Source organism: Malaclemys terrapin, chromosome 5, assembly GCF_027887155.1.
Source record: "Malaclemys terrapin pileata isolate rMalTer1 chromosome 5, rMalTer1.hap1, whole genome shotgun sequence".
NCBI lineage: Eukaryota > Metazoa > Chordata > Testudines > Emydidae > Malaclemys > Malaclemys terrapin.
Window position 1 is genome coordinate 24738616 of NC_071509.1, and position 18611 is coordinate 24757226.

An 18611-nucleotide genomic window follows, 5' to 3' on the forward strand; every position below is an offset into this window, starting at 1 on the left:
TGCAGGAGTTCAACTGCCTTTCCTTAAAATAGAGGCTCCATCACTAACAGTAATGAAAAAGACACTATTAATGTAAAAACAACCCAGTTATAGATATACAATGGGAAGAAATCTGTTAAAATGTGTATATGTATTATGCCCCCATTAGTTAGATTTACATGACTGCAGCACATGGCATGGGTATAGCACACCTACACCAGAGCACACTTCAAATGAATGTGCTGGGTTTTTTTTAAATAAAACCCAAGCCTACTGACCTGAATACACTTAACAGGAAGCGGCTATCTTCCTTCTTTGCAGTATTATGTTACCCTAGTTTAAGAGTAATTGGGGTACATGCAAAAGCATCTTGCAAGAACTTTATTAAAAAGAGATTGAGTGCCACACACTATTGCTACACCAGCCCTACAGAAGAAAAATGGTAAAGTGCTTCAGTTTAACTGAAGCCCAAGGCCGTTCCTGCACCCTGATTCATGCAAGTCCACTAGTACCATTCTAGCACCTTGAACAACTACAGAATACTAGGGAGGGTTTCCCTAATTCCAGCATACTAGTACAAGTCCTCCAGCAACAAATAGTGCTAAAAGCAAAATTGATTAGTACACATTTGTAAAGGGAGGGTGAATGTGTCATAGTTACAAAAAAAGGCCTCATTGATCACAATAGATGTATAGTGTTAGGGCTAGGATATAGTAGCATACTTAAAATGGAGAGTATCACTGTGCTTGTAGTACAGGGTCAGTACTCTAAACTGAAGCTCAACTGTCACAGTTTAAGCTCATTTCAACTCTTAGGACAGATAAGCTATTTGAGGCATCCCCTGAAAGTCAAAAATAGCATCTATGTTTAAAAACAGTTCCTCGTGAATTAGCAACAGGCAAGTTGGGATTAATTCAGCCCAAGAAAGGATATATACATGTCTATGCACTGGTACGGTTTGGAGAGCTATTAAATATTACCCTCTGCCGCAGAAAAGCAGTACAGTTTCAGTCAGTTACTGGATTAGGATAACTGCATGGCACATGTAAAGAGTTCACTCATAACAGAAGGAAGGCTTAGGCTAAGAGATCAATTCCATAGGAAAACGCTGAAGAGCAGTATCCTCTAGCACGGGGCGGCCAGCCTGAGGAGGAGCCAGAATTTACCAACATACATTGCCAAAGAGCCACAGTAATATGTCAGCAGCCCCCCCCCCCCCCCCAATCAGCTTCCCCACCCCGCTCCCAGGGCCTCCCACCCACCGGCAGCTCCACCAATCAGTGCCTCTCCCTCCCTCCCCACACCTCCTGATCAGCTGTTTCATGGCATACAGGAGGCTCGGAGTGGGGGAGAGGAGCGAGGGCACTGCAAGGGAGGGGAGTGGGGCAGGGCCTGTGGCAGAGCCAGGGTTGAGCAGTGAGCACCCCCCAGCACATTGGAAAGTTGGCACCTGTAGCTCCATCCCCGGAGTCAAGAAGCCATATAACTTCTGAAGAGCCACATGTGGCTCCAGAGCCACAGGTTGGCCACCCCTGCTTTAGACCAAATCATCTTTAAATAAAAGGATAGTTGACAATGAGACCTTGCTTCTAGGGAAGCCCTTTCCAACAGACTAGCAGTCAAAGCTAATAAATACTCTTGCATCACTGAATCTGCTTCCAGGATTGAAGTAAGTATTGATATCCATGGTTTTCATACATTAAAAATACTTTATTTTACATTCATTCAGATCTTCAATAAGTTATGTCTAGCACCAAAGTAACATTTTTGGAAGGGCTGAGGAATTCAGAAACGACAAAGTGTAAATGCAGAAGAACTGATTTATACAATGTTTAGTTGAATCATACGAGTGCCTAGAAGTCTGATTCTTTTAGTTATCCATCAGATGGGCTTCAGAATATTGCTTCAATTAAACCCACTAAGAGTTGTGCCAGAGCACCTTAGAAGTATAAAAGTGATGTAGATTTAAAAAAACCACTAAATGAAAGTTATTTATGCAGCTGAGGTTCCAAAATACTGAATGTATGGTGATGGTATGGCACCCAGATAACAGGGTTTACAAATTGAAAAGAAGAACCAACCACCTAATCCAGTACCAGGCGTGAAAACAGAGACAGCTTGAGAACATCTTTCCCCTTTCCATGTAAGTAGGGCATGGAAACTTATCAGTTTGTAGTATCTGAACTTGTGCATGCACAAAAGGATACACACGACAAGTGGAGGTGGTTCTCAGAGCTGTTGAGCACATTGCAGTCACTTATACTGCAAACAAAAACGTGGGACTGACAGTTTTGTCTTAAGTATTTTACAACAAGCCATTTACAGTTATGACAAACAAAGCCTTATACAGCTGGGGACGTAGTCCTTGCCTTTCTGAAGAGACTTAAAATACCAAGCTCAAAAGAAAAAGGCACCATAGATTCCCTTGGAAATGCTGGCTTTTGTACTAATATTCTCTTATTAGGACTCACTGTTAACACTGTTTTGGTAATGCTGGATACATTGACAATTAAGAACACTCAGAATTCCATGTGTAGAATTCACTCTGCAGCTTGAAAGAATATTACACGGTTTGGTGATTACTTCTCTGTCCACTGCATGAAATATCAAAACAAGTGTTACAACATTCTGAATGCTCCATTTTTTTCTAGTTATCTTAATAAATCTTCAAGTCCCAATTTTTCAGAGTGCCTGCATTTCAAACATATCAAGTTAGCTTACTGTTAGAGACCTTTCCAAACAGGGATGCTCTAAGGAAGGAAAGCCAGCAAGAACACAGGGAACAAGGAATTAAAAAACATAAAACCCAGAAAACCCTACATAGCACATAGTTCCCTGCATTTTACAAGAATATCAACTATAACCAATTTTTTTTTATTTGATATATTCAGGTAAGGTACTTGTAACAATAAAAATTCTGCTTTAATTCTTCAGATTCTTTCCCTGCTTCAATTAAAAATCTGATAATAGGATTAATGTTTTATGGATCAGATACTTCTTTTTGTATGCTCGAGTGAGGGAGAGAAGCTTGTGCTTGTTGCAAGCACCAAACTTGGACTGTAGCCCTTTAACATAATTAAAAAAACAAAACAAAAAAAACCCCACCACCCACACCTTTCCCCCCCAAAGCTACCTACGAGGTTGGTATGCCACATTTTCAGTGAAATATCACATTATTTGTACTGAAGTAGACCAAGTTGCAAATTAAGATTTTTGCTGCCATTTGCAATAAATTTGTCTCAACGTATTTTAAGCAAAATATGTGCAATGGGCAACATGTAATGGCTTGATTTAGTTTCATATTTTTTAAATGAGCAGGGGACTTTAGCTGCAAGTCTGAAGTAGCTCCCATGTTTTTACATCAGTGGTTTGTACATCAGTATTAGATGAAAATGTACATTAACAACTGACCAGATTCAGAAGAACATTACATTTCGCTGGACCAGTTAAACCCCCCCCCCATGCCCAGAGTAGGGGCAGGGAACTCTGTGGCTACTGAATTATCTGTCTGCAACAGGAGTTTCCTACAGGATCTATGCCAGCACAGACCCTGGAGTAATCTGCTTAAGAGGCAATTCAGTGTGAAAATAAGTTTTTAAGAATCTGCTCCATGAGGGAAGTGACTGGAAGCAACTTATCCACCATATTCCATGTCCCCGTCCCATCCTGTTGACTCACCTCCTCATGCATTTTCTATATGTGCTCACATCACTCTACCACAATACAGGTCCTTGTTACTGAGTAAAGAATGCTGGAAGCTAAGCACTAGTCACAAAATGCTCACTTCAAGTGTTCTGTACTTCAAAGCTCAGAATTTTTGTAAGTTTCATTTGGCTACCAGCACCATGAAGAGAGTGATACAAGATAGGCTCCACCAAATGAATGCTTCCATCTCCCACCCCAAAACAAGCAAGTGTTGCACTAATAACCCTCATGTCCAACAGCAGAGAGTATAACAACTAGCCTTGGGCTACTGGATTTGAATAAATCGAAGTAAGAACATATCCGTTCCAATAATGTTCCAAAAGAGATGAAATCTAATCCACCTCATTCTGCAATGAATATTTAGCGGCAAATCCTTTATCTTAAAGTACTTAACTTTAAGATCACACAAGAAGTTACAGTTTGGTATTTTCCATGATCCAACGTAAGAGCATCCTTTTGGACAGAGGATTGTAAATACTCATGTTTTACAGGAAAAATATCCTATCTTTGGGGAGGGAGAGAAAGTAACAGAGTCATTTGGCCCACGATGAGCCATTTATTCACATTGACTCAGCTTTCAAATCAGACGAGTTTCATGAAGCATCCCTAGATATCCAACCACTTTCTGTTAGGAAGTTTAAAATCCTTTTCTTTAGTACCTTGTCCAAATAACTGGGAAGGCGACTTTTTGAGGGAATACCCTGTCTTTTTTGGAGATGGTCTTTAATAATTATAGTTTTCACAGTCACATAACGTGCCGGACTCAGATTTAGAGAGCTACAGAGCACCTTTTCTCTGTCTGATAAGAGTTCAAAGCCAGGCAGATTTTCAATTGCAGCAAATTCCCCATCCTTACCATCTTCCTTTCCTCTCTTGGAATTGGCTATATTTTTATTCTCCTTCCTCTTCTCCCGTTTATGTCTAGCTGCCTCATATTCTGCTGACTCTTCCATTTTGGTGATTCCATTTCGACGGTACCGCTGCAGTTCTCGAATCTTTGCTCGAAGTACCCTCTCCTTGTGCATGTTCTCAAAGAAGTCTTCAAACTCCTTACAAGACATGAATTGATAGAGAGGCCTCAGTTTTAACCTCAACTCCTTTTCTTCTTTTGTGATCTTCCGTTTTGGAGTTTTTTCCTTGTCCTTTTTATCCTTCCCAAGAAAGGCAGGTACCAGATTATAATCTCGTGCAATGTTTTTCCTCCGTTGCCTCTCCTTAAGTTTTCTTACATACATATCAACGTGAGCTCTTTTTAATTCTATTTCCACATCATCATCATCATAGTTCACTGAAAGACCACTGATCAGAGTCTCAGCATCCTGGTCATACTCAATCTCATAGTCATCTCGAAGTGGCATATATCCCAACTGCTGCTGTTCCGCCACTGATATGTCCAAAGGAGGGAGGGGTGTGGTCAGACTAGGAGAAAGTGGGCCACCACTGGGACAAGTGTGATCTGTCACTCTGTTAGGTATAGTGTCAGGGATGCAGGCTTTTCCAAGGTTGCCATGGATATACATGCTTACATAGTGTTCCATAACTTCCTGGGGAGTTCGGGATGCTCCAACATGAGCAGCCATATCCTCCTAGAAGGAAAAAATTAAGGAAATTAGTGATGGCTTGACTTATTAGCTCAGTTCTAAAAATACACCCAATTATTAGGGATAACCTCTCATGTTTTCCCCACACATCAACCTGAAATATCTTTGTTTTTCTAGCAATATTTAGGTTAATAATTCTACTGTGCATTCACACAGTCTTCTTCTGTACCAGTATAAAGTCCACCCCTCCTATAATATCTCTTTATTCCACCAAGATGTTTCCTCGATCTCGCTAGATTTCTAGAAGGTATACAGAGGTGAACAGCACCTCAGTGACTAAGTTCTAAGACAGATGCTACTAATAGTATTCCATGAAGCTGGCACCAGGAGTATTAACATAGCAAGCTACATCAGTTTCTCAGTGAATCCCAAGACACCACCAGGATCTACATGAGCACCATCTGGAAGTGACATCCTCAGGGCCACTGCCAAATATAGGCCTTTCATGTCTCAATATCAAGTGCACCATGACAGTATTGTAGCGTCCCTGAAATTTAACAAAAAGTAGAGTAATTCCACTGGTTGAATCATATGTCAAAATTCTCTGGGGAACAAAAGTTCACACATTTCTTTGCAGAATATAAGAGAGGATCAAACAATCCTATTTATTCAACAGCTTGCTTGGCACATAGTGTAGGAAAAGTAAGTGGCAATCATTCAACTCATAAAAGTTGTTTCCATGACTCAGGTCCTCCCTCCCAACAGAGTTTCATACCCTCTTCACTCCAACATTTTACAGAAGGGGAAAAAGATTGCAACACTGAAACGGTACACATTTAAACAAATGAGAGGCCTAAGTCTAGTACCCTAGTCATGTGTGTATGTGGTTGTTTAACTAGAGAAACATGGAGGAAGAAGAGGGAAAACTCTAAACAAAATTTTAAAAAGTATTTTGTCCTGCAGAAGTTGGTAGCAATTTTTCTAAGAAAATTTAGGAGCAAAATTCAGTTCTATGAATATTTATTGTGCCAATATTTTAATAATTATTGAATTCAATAATTAAACTATGAAATGGAGATATTTAGTTCTTTAAATGTAATTCTTAATGCAGCCTTAGCCATGTAGTCAAAACTGATGCTTTCATATCTAATTTTGCTCATTTGGAAGTGGAAGTTCAATATTTGGATCATATTTCCCATCCCCCCCCCCCTTTTTTTTTTAAATACACAGTACACAGGTGAGAAAGATTAGTTATTGCACATCTCTGCAAGAATAGTTTGTTAGGTAACAAAAAGCCACAGCCATCATAATAAGAAGTGTATTTAATGAAATTAGGTTTTATTAAGCTGTACGAATTTCAAAAAGAAAAAAAAAGACTTGCCCTCATATTTATGAAAAAAATGGGATGTGCAGTAGGGCACTAAACAGTACGAGCTTGGATGAGTTGAGGTATCTTGCTGTCTTTCTGAAGAAAAGCCCTGTTTCAACCAATTATCAACATAAATGGTGATTGAGTCAGCTTCCTATATTGTACCAAAACAAAGAAAATTTTGTTAGTGTAGATTAAAAAGGATGAGTGTGTGAGACCTGACAGTTGTGACATAATGGAGTGAAAAACATAAATACAGTGAAGACAGGTGTGATGAGAATAGGGAACAAAGGAGTAAACAGAGTCAAATCTGCAATGAAACTGGGATGGGAAGTTGTGTAAAAAGGGAAATCTTTACTGTTCTTTTTTAGATGACAGATTCTGTTGTAAGTCTTTGGGGAAGCACTTCCTTTACTAGAATCCCCCCTGCACATACTAAGTTATTGTGCAATCTGTGGGGTTCTTTGGTTACTATTTCTACACACACCCCTATGGACTATGAAACAGCTACGGGGGGGGGGGGGGGAAGAGGGGAGAGGGAGGCAGGGTGTCAGACATAAAACTTGATTGACCCTTTCTGAAAGCCATGTTGTTGATTGGTCAGTTTTAGATTAAAAACAAAAATAAAGCCCCAAGGTTTCACAAAAGCTTTTTATTAAGAATACTTTCTTAATTTAGCTATTTAATAGAGCCTTTGACTTTAGACACTTACCTGCAGTGTTTGTATCTCAAGTACTATATACAATGCCACAGGGCACAAGAATATTTCAAAAGTGATGTTATTCATACCCTGCATACTATCCTAAAATAAACAGATGTTTGTGTCAACATGATCAACAGTTAATGCTAACTTCGAAAGTGTCATAACATTTCAATGTTATCTTCTTGAGAAGAAGGAAGAAGTTGCCATCTCCATGTTACCATTTTGGCTCTTGCAGACTCCGTAAGACAGTTCAGCATCATTTTGTTCAGGTTTTCCTCACAGATGTAATAACCAGAAATTGAACATTCCCCCCGACACTCCCTTAAGTGGAAACCTTAAGTTGGACCAAGACTGTTGGTCTGGTCATGACCAGAAAGTTGTTCTATGGGCCATCACTAGCCAGAGACTCAATTCAACACCTATGCATGGGACCCAGAAAGTGACTGACTACATACGCCACATAGAGAAGTGAAGTTTGTCCAGCAGCAGCATAAACAGCACTAGCAAGTCTGATGGTGTGGAAAGTGTTCAGGTTTCAGTGATCGCAGGTATAACGAGCAACAAGAGGCCAGAGTTTCTATTTTAAAGACTTATGAATTTTACCCAGACCATGGAGGGCGCCTGAGCGGAAAGGAGCAGCTGGGACGGGGGGCTGGCTGCCAGCACCTAGACGCCGTACAGCGGACACGCTGTACAGGAGGTGGATGGGCAGAAGGGGCAGGGGGGAATGGGGAGGGGGCGGGGGGTACGGCTGGATCTCCCCGTGGGGAGCTGTGGGCCCGCTTCGCGGAGCGGGGGACGATAGAAACGGCACATCGCACCCAGAGGAGTCCCACTGAGGAGCGGTCCCAGGTCCCGACGCAGCGTGAACCTCCCCCTGACGCACCGACTCAGAGACCGGCTCCCTGACAAGCCCACGGCTTGACAGGCCAGCGCAATGCTCGGCCCTGAGGCTGCCAGGCCGGGCGAGGAGAGGGGCTCTGAGCTCCGCGCCCCCCTGCGCTGCCCGGCGGCCGCTCGCTTACCCAGTTGCCGAAGCCGAACTGCTCGATCGCGTCCAGCAGCAGCTGCTCCTCCCGGCTGCTCCAGCCGCCCTCGGCCTCGGCCCCCCAGAGGGTGAAGCGGCCGCCGTCCACCAGCTGGTAGCCGTGCCATCGGCGGTGCGGCCCGATCTCGGCGCCTGCCGAAAAGCAGTCTGGGCAGAGCTCGATGTCGGCGCACTCGGTGCAACGGAAACGGAGCGAGCTCACCTCAGCCAGACAGTACACGCAGTACTTCTTCCCCAGTTCCGCCATCTTACCCCGCCCGCCGCACCGCCCTGCGCACGCGCGGCACCGCCCACACTCAGGGACGGCCAATGGCAGCGCGCCCAAGGGGCGGGGACGCGTAGTGGGAGCCCAATAGAGCCAACCAATCTGACACGCCCCTCGTGAGTGAACCAATAGGGTGAGGGCGACGAGGCGTGGCGAACACCCAAGGACCAATAGAATGCGAGGCTCTGGTTCCGTCCGCCTCCACTACAACCAATCAGGTAAGCGACCCTAGGCAGCCCCTTCACTGAGTGGTCAACCAACAGTTTGGGGCGTCGGCACAGTGTCTCCGCAGGGAGGAAGCTACTCCTCCCATTGGCTGAACGAGTCCAGCCTTGTTGCCTTGGCAACGGAGAAGACAGGTAAACAACAAAGCGAGTGGGGCTGAGACCGACGCGTCCGACTCAAGCCGTGGAGCGGCCCGGTAGAGGGCCCAGCTGAGGGGAAGGATGGAGGAGGGGGCCGAGGCCCCGGTGCACCCCGGTGAGCCCCCGGTGGAGGCAGAGGGCCCGGGGCCCGTCGCGCAGGAGGAGAGGCCGGAGGAGGCCGGGGGCGAGAGCCCCCTTGAGAAGCCGTCGGGGGAAGAGGCGGCAGAGCCGGAACCCAGAGCGGGCACGGAGCCTCCTTCCCCGGCCGCTGAGGGAAGCCCCGAGGCAGAGGCGGGAGCCGCCCCAGAGGCGCCCACCAGCGCGAGCTTCACGGAGGGTGAGGCCGAGGAGCCGCCCCCGCTGCAGGTGGGGGAAGTGCTAAGCCCCGAGGAGAGCTGGGGGGCGGGGCGGCCCAGCCTGCCCCTGCTGGAGCTGGGCGGCCCCATTGACGAGGAGGAGGAGGAGGAGGAGGAAGAGGAAGGGCGGGAGGCGGCGGCGGCGGCGGAGCAGCGGCGGCGCGCGGAGCTGACCGAGCAGTACCGGCTCCTGCTGGCCGAGCGCGAGCGCACGCGCCAGTGCAACGGGCACCTGCAGTTCAAGCTGTTCGAGCTCTTCCGCAAGAAGGGCGAGGAGCCGCCCCGCGTGGAGCTGGAGGAGCTGGTCTCCGACAAGGAGCAGCGCTACAGCCGCTACTTGGCCATGCTGGAGGAGCTGAGGAGCCAGCTGGCCCAGCAGAGGGCATGGTACCAGCTCCAGCTCGACGACCTGGAGCAGCGCTGCACGGAGAAGCTGGACCAGGTGAACGCCGACTGGCTCGCCTTCCAGGCCTGCAAGAAGGAAGTGACCCTCTTCACCATGGGGCGCCAGCTGGGGGGGAAGGAAGCTGCCATTAAGGAGGTGGAGCACATCCAAGCCAAGGAGCAGCGTAAAGAGAACGAGATGAGTGAGGTGAGGCCACCCCTAACATGGGACTTGTGCTTCCAGAGCAGGGTCCACGGTTCCTATGGGATGTGGGGCCACAGCTAGCATCACCTTAGAGTACCTACCCCTTTAACGTAGATATCTTCAACTTGTAAAAGCAGTTAGGCACCTACAAATGAAGGAGCCACTTTTGAAAATCCTACTTGGTATCTAGCACCTGCTAAAAATCAGTGGAAGATGCTTCAGGAATTATGTCATTTATACTTAGACTTGACAAAGCACAAAGAAGGCCTATCCTGATAGAGAGGGGGATTAGAAACGCTCATAAATCTTTCCTGGTCTCTCATTTTTACCATTCTAGGTCCGCCTGGAAAACATCAAACTGCAGCATAAGATTGAAAAGCTTGAAGTAAGCCTGAAAGCTCAAGAGGAGCTGGCAGAAGGACTGCATCTGATAGACTTTGAGCAGCTGAAGATAGAGAACCAGACCTACAATGAGAAAATTGAAGAGCGCAATGAAGAGCTTCTCAAGCTCCGGAAGAAGATCACTAATACAGTGCAAGTCCTGACCCAGCTCAAAGAAAAACTCCAGTTTGTAGAAGCTCAGAATCAAGACCAAAGGGCCCAGCTGATGGAGACTGAGACACTGGTGGCCCAGAAAAGAGAGATTCTGACCAAAACCAAACAGGCTAGGGATAGTTTACGGGTACACAACTTGAAGTTGCAACAGAAGTGTGGGCTTCTCGGAAGTGAGGCACTGCTGCGGGACTTCGAGAACAAGGTGGATGCTGCTGAAGTACTCAGTCAGCGGCTGGAGATGCTGAAACATCACCATGCTGGACTCACTCTTACTTGCAAAGCCGTAAAGAAAAAAATCAAGGAAGCAAAATCCTTTCTACCAGCATGAAGATTTTGGAGAAAGTGAGGTTAAAAGACAGAAACCAATTTAAGTGCTCAATTTTTGTTTTTATTTGTCTCTGAAATTGTTTTTCATTTACAGGCTTGGAATATAGTAAAAGGGTGAAATAATCTCACTTTCACATCTAATGAAAACTTTGGAAACAAAGTTTTAATGTTATACATTCCATCAGGAGACTGCCATGAAGTTCTGCCTTTTTCAATGGCTCATGAAGAAACCAAGCCTATTTGGCTATTTACTCTATCATATTGATATTTTAAGTATGCATTTAAAAAACACACACACTGGCACTATTCTAATCGCTGGCAGCATCACCCTCTGGTGTAAGCAAAAAATTGCAAGTCAAATACCCTGAGATTCCAGTCCTGGTTCTGCCACTAACTCACTGTGTGGCCTTGGCAGTCTGTTCCCCACAACTCTAAAGTAGGTGTACTTACCGACCTCTCACATGTTTTGAGGATTATATCTTCAGAGAGTTTTACAAAAAATTAAAGTTATATATATAGATTGTAAATAAAACAATGTATCAGGAGCTTGTTTTAGTATTAATACATAGCAATTGTCTTGTATTTATATGCAGAATACACTGTACAGGTGTTAACTAACCTAATTATCCTCAAGTGATCTGCAATGTTTTCCTTATTGGTCCACAGAATTAAACATTTTGAAAGCCAAGCAGCAGAGAGTTGAAAGGGAGATCCATGAAAAGTTCTCTTATGAAGATGTTCACAGAATGAAAGAGCTGCAGAACTATGGATGCTAATGAATCCTTAAATCAGTCCTGTGAGGGAGTTAACATATTGGCCACTGGTGGATGAAAAATGCTTGTAGAGGGCAGAGCTGGAGAGGGCTCTCTCAGCCCACTCATAGCATGCACTGGTCTAGTAAGTAATGAGTGGCTAGTGCCTGACCTTTTCCTGGTTTCTAAAGCAAGAAGAAATGTCTCTACAGCAGTGAAATGATGTGGGTCAGAACAGTGGCAGGGGTACTTCAGTACTTCGAGAGCAAGAGGACAAGCAGTAGTTTTAACACTGGCATGTACGTACTAAGACAATAGACCCTTAGACCAGGAGACGGGCAAATTTTTTGGCCTGAGGGACAGCAAACTTTTTGGCCTGAGGGCCACATCAGTTTTTTTAAATTGTATGGAGGGCCGGTTAGGGGAGGCTGTGCCTCCCCAAACAGCCAGGCGTGACCCGGCCCCCTCAGCCTATTCGACCCCCCTGCTTCTCACCCTGACAGCCCCCCCACCCCCCCGGGATTCCTGCCCCATCCAACCCCCCCTGTTCCCTGTCCCCTGACGGCCCGCCGGGACCCCTGTCCAATCCAACCCTCCCTTCTCCCTGACTGCCCCCCGCTACCCTATCCAACCCCCCCTCTCCTTCCTGACTGCCCCCCTGGGACCCCTACCCCCATTCAACCCCCGTTTCCTGTCCTCTGACCACCCCAACCCCTATCCACACCCCCGACCATCACCCCAAACTCCCCTGCCCTCTAGCCAACATCCCCCCCCCACTCTCTGCCCCCTTACCATGCTGCCTGGAGCACCAGTGGCTGGCAATGCAACAGCCGCGCTGCCCACAGCACCAGGACAGGCACCCGTGTCGCTTGGCTGGACCAAGCCACACCACTATGTAGCCCGGAGCACTAGGTCAGGCCCGCCGCCCAGAGCATTGCACCGGCGGCACAGTGAGCTGAGGCTGTATGGGAGGGGGACAGTGGGGAAGGGGCCAGGGGCTAGCCTCCCAGACTGGGAGCTCAGGGGCCGGGCAGGAGGGTCCCACAGGCCGGATGTGGCCCGTGAGCCATAGTTTGCCCACCTCTGCCTTAGACATACTTTACATGGAGATCCAAATCTCTCCTACCCCCAATAAGTCATGGTGGTTCATCTGTGGACTTAGTGCACAAGTTGATGCAATAAGCATCATTAGACATATCAGTCTCAAGGTCTGCACATGTTCAACATACATCTGAGAAATGATAGCATCATGAGGTTCTAATTACAAAATGAACAACAAATATTCTTTACTTCTCAGTAAGTCCAGTGCACTAGATCTTGGCTAGAATCAGCAAACAAACTTATTCTGAGTTTTCTTAGCTAAGATATATAAAAGAGTAGATTAAAAAGCATTAAGTTTCTAAAAAAGTTTACAACTATTTTTTAAGTGATCTCTGAAGTAGCCTTTCTGAATCACCTCAACACTGGGAAAAAGAATTGATACCACACCTAAAAAATTCTCAGTTGGGAGGGAGGAATTGGGATCATAATGGAAAGCTGGTCATTTTATTACTGAGAGCATAAAAGCTTGATCTTCTATCCTGGAAAGATGATAGTCTGAAAACAATCCTGCACAGGCTTGGAACAAATTAGATGCCACAGTATATGTTTTTCCATCTCTCTAATTAGTTTGATTGATTTTTTTAAAAATTTATTTTTCAAAATGGTTTAAAAGTCACAGCAAAACAATTCAACTGTACTAAACACCCCATTTTTATGTCAATTGGTTTTTGGTGCTCTACTAAATCTCCAGTAGTGACGAGAAACTACAAAATAGGTTGACTAATTGGGGCAAAACACCACTACCCACTTTAATCTCTTCTAGACACTAGCCAGCACATGGAGACATATTCCAATAAATATAGTGGCCAACACCTTAAGTGAAAAATAATTTATTTATAAAACCCTGTTTCTTTCAGGTTAAGCCTAGTTACTCAGGCAAATAGGTAAGCTCTTCTCCAGCTAAAATTTTAAGTTAAAGATGTACTGTTGTGCAGTAGAGCATCTATTTGGTTTCCTACTCAATTGTTTTGGTAAAGATATAAGGTCATATGAGTAATAGACTCCCTGTAACACAATTACACGCTATCTACTTGAGGCTCAGTATGATGATCAAGTTACAGTTGTCTCTTACCATAGAACAAGCTTCATAAACGCCATCTTCCGTTGTACTTACTACTCCAAAGGAACAGTATCTATTATTCCTACTTTTTGGGGTATGTTCCAAAGCGCTACCAGTGTAGTTGGATTTCCTTTAAATAGTCATAAAACCATAAGAACGGTCATACCGGGTCAGACTAAAGGTCCGTCAAGCTCAGTATCCTTTCCTCTGGCAGTGGCCAATGAGTCTTCTTACACTTTGTTCCTTTGGTCTTAAGCCTCAATTAAGAGAAAGTGTCACATAAGCCATTTTCTTTTAAGACTATTAAGCAGCAAGGGCTAATATTCCTTTCACTTTCAGGTACATATGGCCTGGGGGAGGAGAGGCTAGTAAGCATGGAAAATAAGCTCCTCAAGACGGAGGTTTGACTCAGATAGGGGAAGAATGTAGGGAGCAAATGCACTCTGCAGCAGTTAAAAAACAAACATTCATTTAATCTTATGCAACCTCCTTGGGATTTTATTTTCTCATTGTGTCCCAATGTTGTAGGAACAAACAATTACCACTCTAGTCTTCCAAAGCCCTTCCTCCTGAGGAAAATTATTAGAATTTGAAACTGTAACCAGAGGTCGGCAATGTGTCTGTACATGGACACAAGTAAAAAGTCTGTACATGGACCATGGTAAAAATTTTGAGGTCCGTGGGGGTGCTCACCTCAGGCAGCTCCCCACAAGTGTCCTCCCCCGTGCTGTTGCCAGCGGAGGTGCAGCCAGGCGCCTCTGCAGGCACGCTGCCTCCGTGTCCCCCCCCCCCCCCCCCCCCAGCAAGCACTGACTTTGCAGCTCCCAGCCCATTGGCCAGGAACCATGGCCACTAGGAGCTTCGGAGGCAGTGCCTGCGGAGAGGGCAGCACGCAGAACCGCCTGGCCGTACCTCCGTGTTGGAGCTGGAGAGGGGACTGGGAGCTGCTTGAGGTAAGAGCTTCCCGGAGTGTGCATCACTGACCCCCTCCCACAACCCAACCCTCTACCCCAGCCCTGATCCCACTCCTGCCCTACAAACCCCTCATCCCCTGCCCCACCCCAGAACCTGCACCCCCAGCTGGAGCTCTCATCCCACCCAATCTCCTGCTCTAGACCAGAGCCCACTCCCATCCCCTGAACCCCTCATTTCTGGCCCCACCCTGGAACCTGCACCCCCAGTGCAGAGCCCATACACTCCCTCCCACACCCCAACCTCCTGCCTCAGCCCAGAGCCCTTTCCCACCCCCCACCAATGTCTGTCACTAAGTCCGGTAATTTTGTCAAGCGTCCATCCCGCTACATGGTGGTGCTGACCCCTGACTGTAACATGAGACTCAGGAGATCCATGGACCCTTTGTTCCCTTCCTATGGGAAAGTACAATATGGCACCATACAGGAACGGTTAAACCTGAAAATCCCTTTCTTTGTAAACCATATGTGCCAGTATGTGCTAGCTGAAAAAAAGGAAGCAATTCCAAATATTTTCAAGCAGACTGGATTACAGCAGTCAGAACAGGGAAGGGAAAACAAACAGTTTTTTAAAAAGAATCACTATGAAATTGTAGCATATGCAAAGTTGGGGTTTCTGGTTCATTCATTGAATGGAGTCAGGAAGAGGAGTTGATTCCTTATCAACAGGTTGGGTATTGGTATATAAACTCAGGAACTTCGGCCTGGATTACACTGTAATTGACACAGTGTGATCTAGGTAACTTTACATGACTTTAATAAAACCATATTTACAGTTCAAAAAAGTTCATTTGATACACTTACCTAAACAAAAATTGATAATTGTACATAAAACCAAACATGATATACAGAGTGTCAATAGTTCTTTACATATTTAAAACATTCAAAAATAGAAGCCATTATAAAGTACCTTTCAAAATGATATTCTTTACTAAATGATACATTTTGACTATTACTGATTGAAGATGCAAAATATTTTGTTTTACTGTAAAGTGCAGGTTGCACAAAATCCCAAACCAGGGTGCAGTCTTCCTAGTTTCTCTTATTTGCTGCATGTAAAGTGAAAGTTGCAGACTTCTAAATTATTGCAGCATTTTCATTTTTTTTAAACCTGTTGGGGGGAAAAAAGAACAGCTCTCTGTTTTGATGGAGAATAGGGAAATCTCAATGCATTTTACACGTACCCCTGAACAATAAAATCAAGATGGCAAAATCTGGTATGCAATCCCTGAATTTAAATTATGAAAACCTTCCTTAATAGCTAATTAAGATATTTGGTATGCTGTCAGAAAATTAAAAAGCTATAGTGGCAAGTAATCCTATTCCATTATACATCTCAACAGCATTATCAAAATTCAAGCGTATTTTCAAATCAAGTATACTGAAAAGCTTAAACTGCATCTTTAGGCAGGTGAAAAGTTTTCCCAAATACAGGGTTTTATTTTAAAATAAACTGTGCAAAGCTCCTTATTGCATTGCTTTTCTTCATTACTTAAAGAACATACCTTTATGTACACAAATAAATCAATTAGAAAATATATACATCTAAGAAGAAACAAAAAACAAAATAATTACATCTGCAAGTAACAAACAGTGCACAAGTGCTGCAGCAGGCCTTTTTCCACAACCAAGCCCATTTTCAGTGTTAACATTAAATATCCGATTAGATGAGGGGCAAAATGAGACCGATTGGGGATGGCTGCTAAATATCCAGTGGCAAACACTGTATTCCAATAAGGTAGGTGAACCGTGTTCTGACACTTGATTTAAAAAGGACCTACAAATTAAGTTGTAATGAAGACGAAGTTACAGTTTCAAAGCCAGCTACAGTACCATCTAACTGGATGAATACGGAGGATAAAGTTGGTCTACATAAATAGGTAATGTATAGTACGTAAATTTATAGTGCAAATGTTCTGGATGCTAGGCCTCTTACACCTTCACAAAAAAGGCATATCTGTGATATTAAAAAGATAATGTACTCAAAAAGGTACCGACTTTCCAACTTTCTATTGCACTTCATAGCATCTACAATGTCAATACCAGTCATGAAAGGACCAAAGCTAAGCAATTTCTGATGAGAGAAAGGAAATGCCATTCTGATGCCTGGACATTTACCTTCACTAGAATGTTTACTATGCTGCCAGTTACTGAAGAAATTAATGGCCAGCACCAGAAATAAGCTAAGTAGCTAATTATGGTAGGTATACAAAGTGCAGAAGGGGAAGAGAGGCCAAAGAGGTAACAGACTTGCAAGCTGCATTTGTATTACATTCTCTTTGAAGTGACAGAATCCTGAAGCACTTATTTAGAAAAATCATTGTTGCATTTGAGTCTTTTTAAAGATTATGGTCAAAATGCCACTTAAGGAAAATATATTACTTCACTAATGGATAGTATTTTGCATGTATCCTATAGACACTTTACATTATATGCTGTATGTGCTTGGAATTCAATAGTGTGTGCAAGTATACTTCCACTTTTATTTCAGTTGTGTTAGCTCAGGTTCTCTCTCATCTATACTTGTGTCAGCATAAAGACAGACTGTAGGGTGATTGTTAACATAAAATCCAAAGCTAAAGAGGATTCAGAAATTCCCATTTACAGCTATCAAATGCATATTGCTTCAGTTATTTTCCCTTTTCAGTGTTGAAATTCATATTTATAAAGCAATTTATCCCACGCAGTTTTTTGTATAGTGTATAATGTAAATCATGGACACTTATGATTTACAATCAAACATTCAGTTGATGAAGGCAGAGAAAATTTTAGCTGTATAACGGAAATATGCAACTGCAGTTTGCCATCTGCGTAACTTGCTCAAGCGTAGTACCGTGTGGTACAGGCTGGTCTTAAAAACACCATTATCCTCAAAAAGAACTAGATCAATGGATGAATTTTACTCATCCCTTTAGCGAATTACCATTTCTTGACACTTTCCCCAGCAAACCTCACTTGCTAATTACCATTTACTAGCATCTTACTTCTGTTCAATAGGGGCATGGGAGTGAGCCAATGGGAAATAATGCTATAGTAATACTACAGATCATCCCTTGGAGAGCTTAGTATCCAGTGGGATTAATGTGGCACTTTCCCAATGCATCTATATTGGGAAACACTGTTGCAATGCAGGTTGAAAATGGACTCTGTTGCTGTACTGCTAGTCTGACTCCTCCCTTCCTAGTTTTTAAGTGTATTTTCTACTTACCATGGTGTTTTTGTTTGGTCTTTGTTTTCAGTTAATGGGATGGAATGTAGTTCTATTTTACTTTAACAGTCTCTTTGGTAAATGAGGCCTATAGCTTTTAAAAATAGGGGACATTTCTAAGAAAGTGATCCTTACCTCACTTAACTATAAACTCCAGCACCAGTTACTGAACAGGTTCTCCAAATCCACCTACTCTTACGCATGTATATTCTGGTTAAGAATCAAACTGGGGAGTAGCTTTCAAAGCAACTCACACTGTTACCAATTACCAGTATTTAAAAAATACTTATACTGAAATTAAAAAAAGGCAAGCTTAAAATTGCCTGGTTTCATTGCCTTCGTTAAAAGTGCAGAATGTATAATGCTGTCCACAGCAAACACTCATTCTAGTAAGCTTCTTAAGGCTAAGCCTTGGTTTTGTTACTTAAAAAGTTTTTCTTTTACATTTTTTTCTTTAAGGCCAATTCCAGTGCTAAACAAAACTCAAAACAACACACTTATTTGCAGCTCTACGTATTGAGTTCATCCTGACATACATTTGCCACTTCAGATTCTTTTCCCTTGAATGTCAATTTGAGGCAACCATAGTTTCAGTGTTTGAGTGAAGGGCTTCCTCTTTCCACTTCCCGGTTGTCTTTTTGCAGTGCAACCAGTACCTAGACATTTCAAAAAGGGAGTTGAGAGGAAGAAAAAACACACACAATTAAGTTAAAAATA

The 18611-nt window shown here is 43.9% G+C and overlaps 3 protein-coding genes across 5 annotated transcripts in view; 1 reads left to right on the plus strand and 2 right to left on the minus strand.

Moving 5' to 3' along the window:
• Window positions 1-1668: 1668 nt before the first annotated feature.
• Window positions 1669-8592, minus strand: TADA2B (transcriptional adaptor 2B). Its single transcript, XM_054031042.1, has 2 exons — window positions 8323-8592; window positions 1669-5270 (listed from the first exon to the last, which is right to left on the minus strand). Exons 1-2 carry the CDS (start codon window positions 8590-8592, stop codon window positions 4278-4280), a joined length of 1263 nt encoding a protein of 420 aa, XP_053887017.1. The 3' UTR covers window positions 1669-4277.
• Window positions 8593-8975: 383 nt separating this feature from the next.
• CCDC96 (coiled-coil domain containing 96) lies at window positions 8976-11347 on the plus strand. The gene is made up of 2 exons (XM_054030173.1): window positions 8976-9923; window positions 10258-11347. Exons 1-2 carry the CDS (start codon window positions 9057-9059, stop codon window positions 10801-10803), a joined length of 1413 nt encoding a protein of 470 aa, XP_053886148.1. The 5' UTR covers window positions 8976-9056; the 3' UTR covers window positions 10804-11347.
• Window positions 11348-15420: 4073 nt separating this feature from the next.
• The window catches only part of TBC1D14 (TBC1 domain family member 14), a 106576-nt gene continuing 103385 nt past the window's right edge, over window positions 15421-18611 (minus strand). For all 3 annotated transcript variants that reach the window (XM_054029205.1, XM_054029206.1, XM_054029207.1), the window contains one exon: window positions 15421-18550. In XM_054029205.1, the coding sequence (XP_053885180.1) occupies window positions 18485-18550 (66 nt within the window). In that variant the 3' untranslated portion in view covers window positions 15421-18484. The remainder of the gene's footprint in view (window positions 18551-18611) is intronic.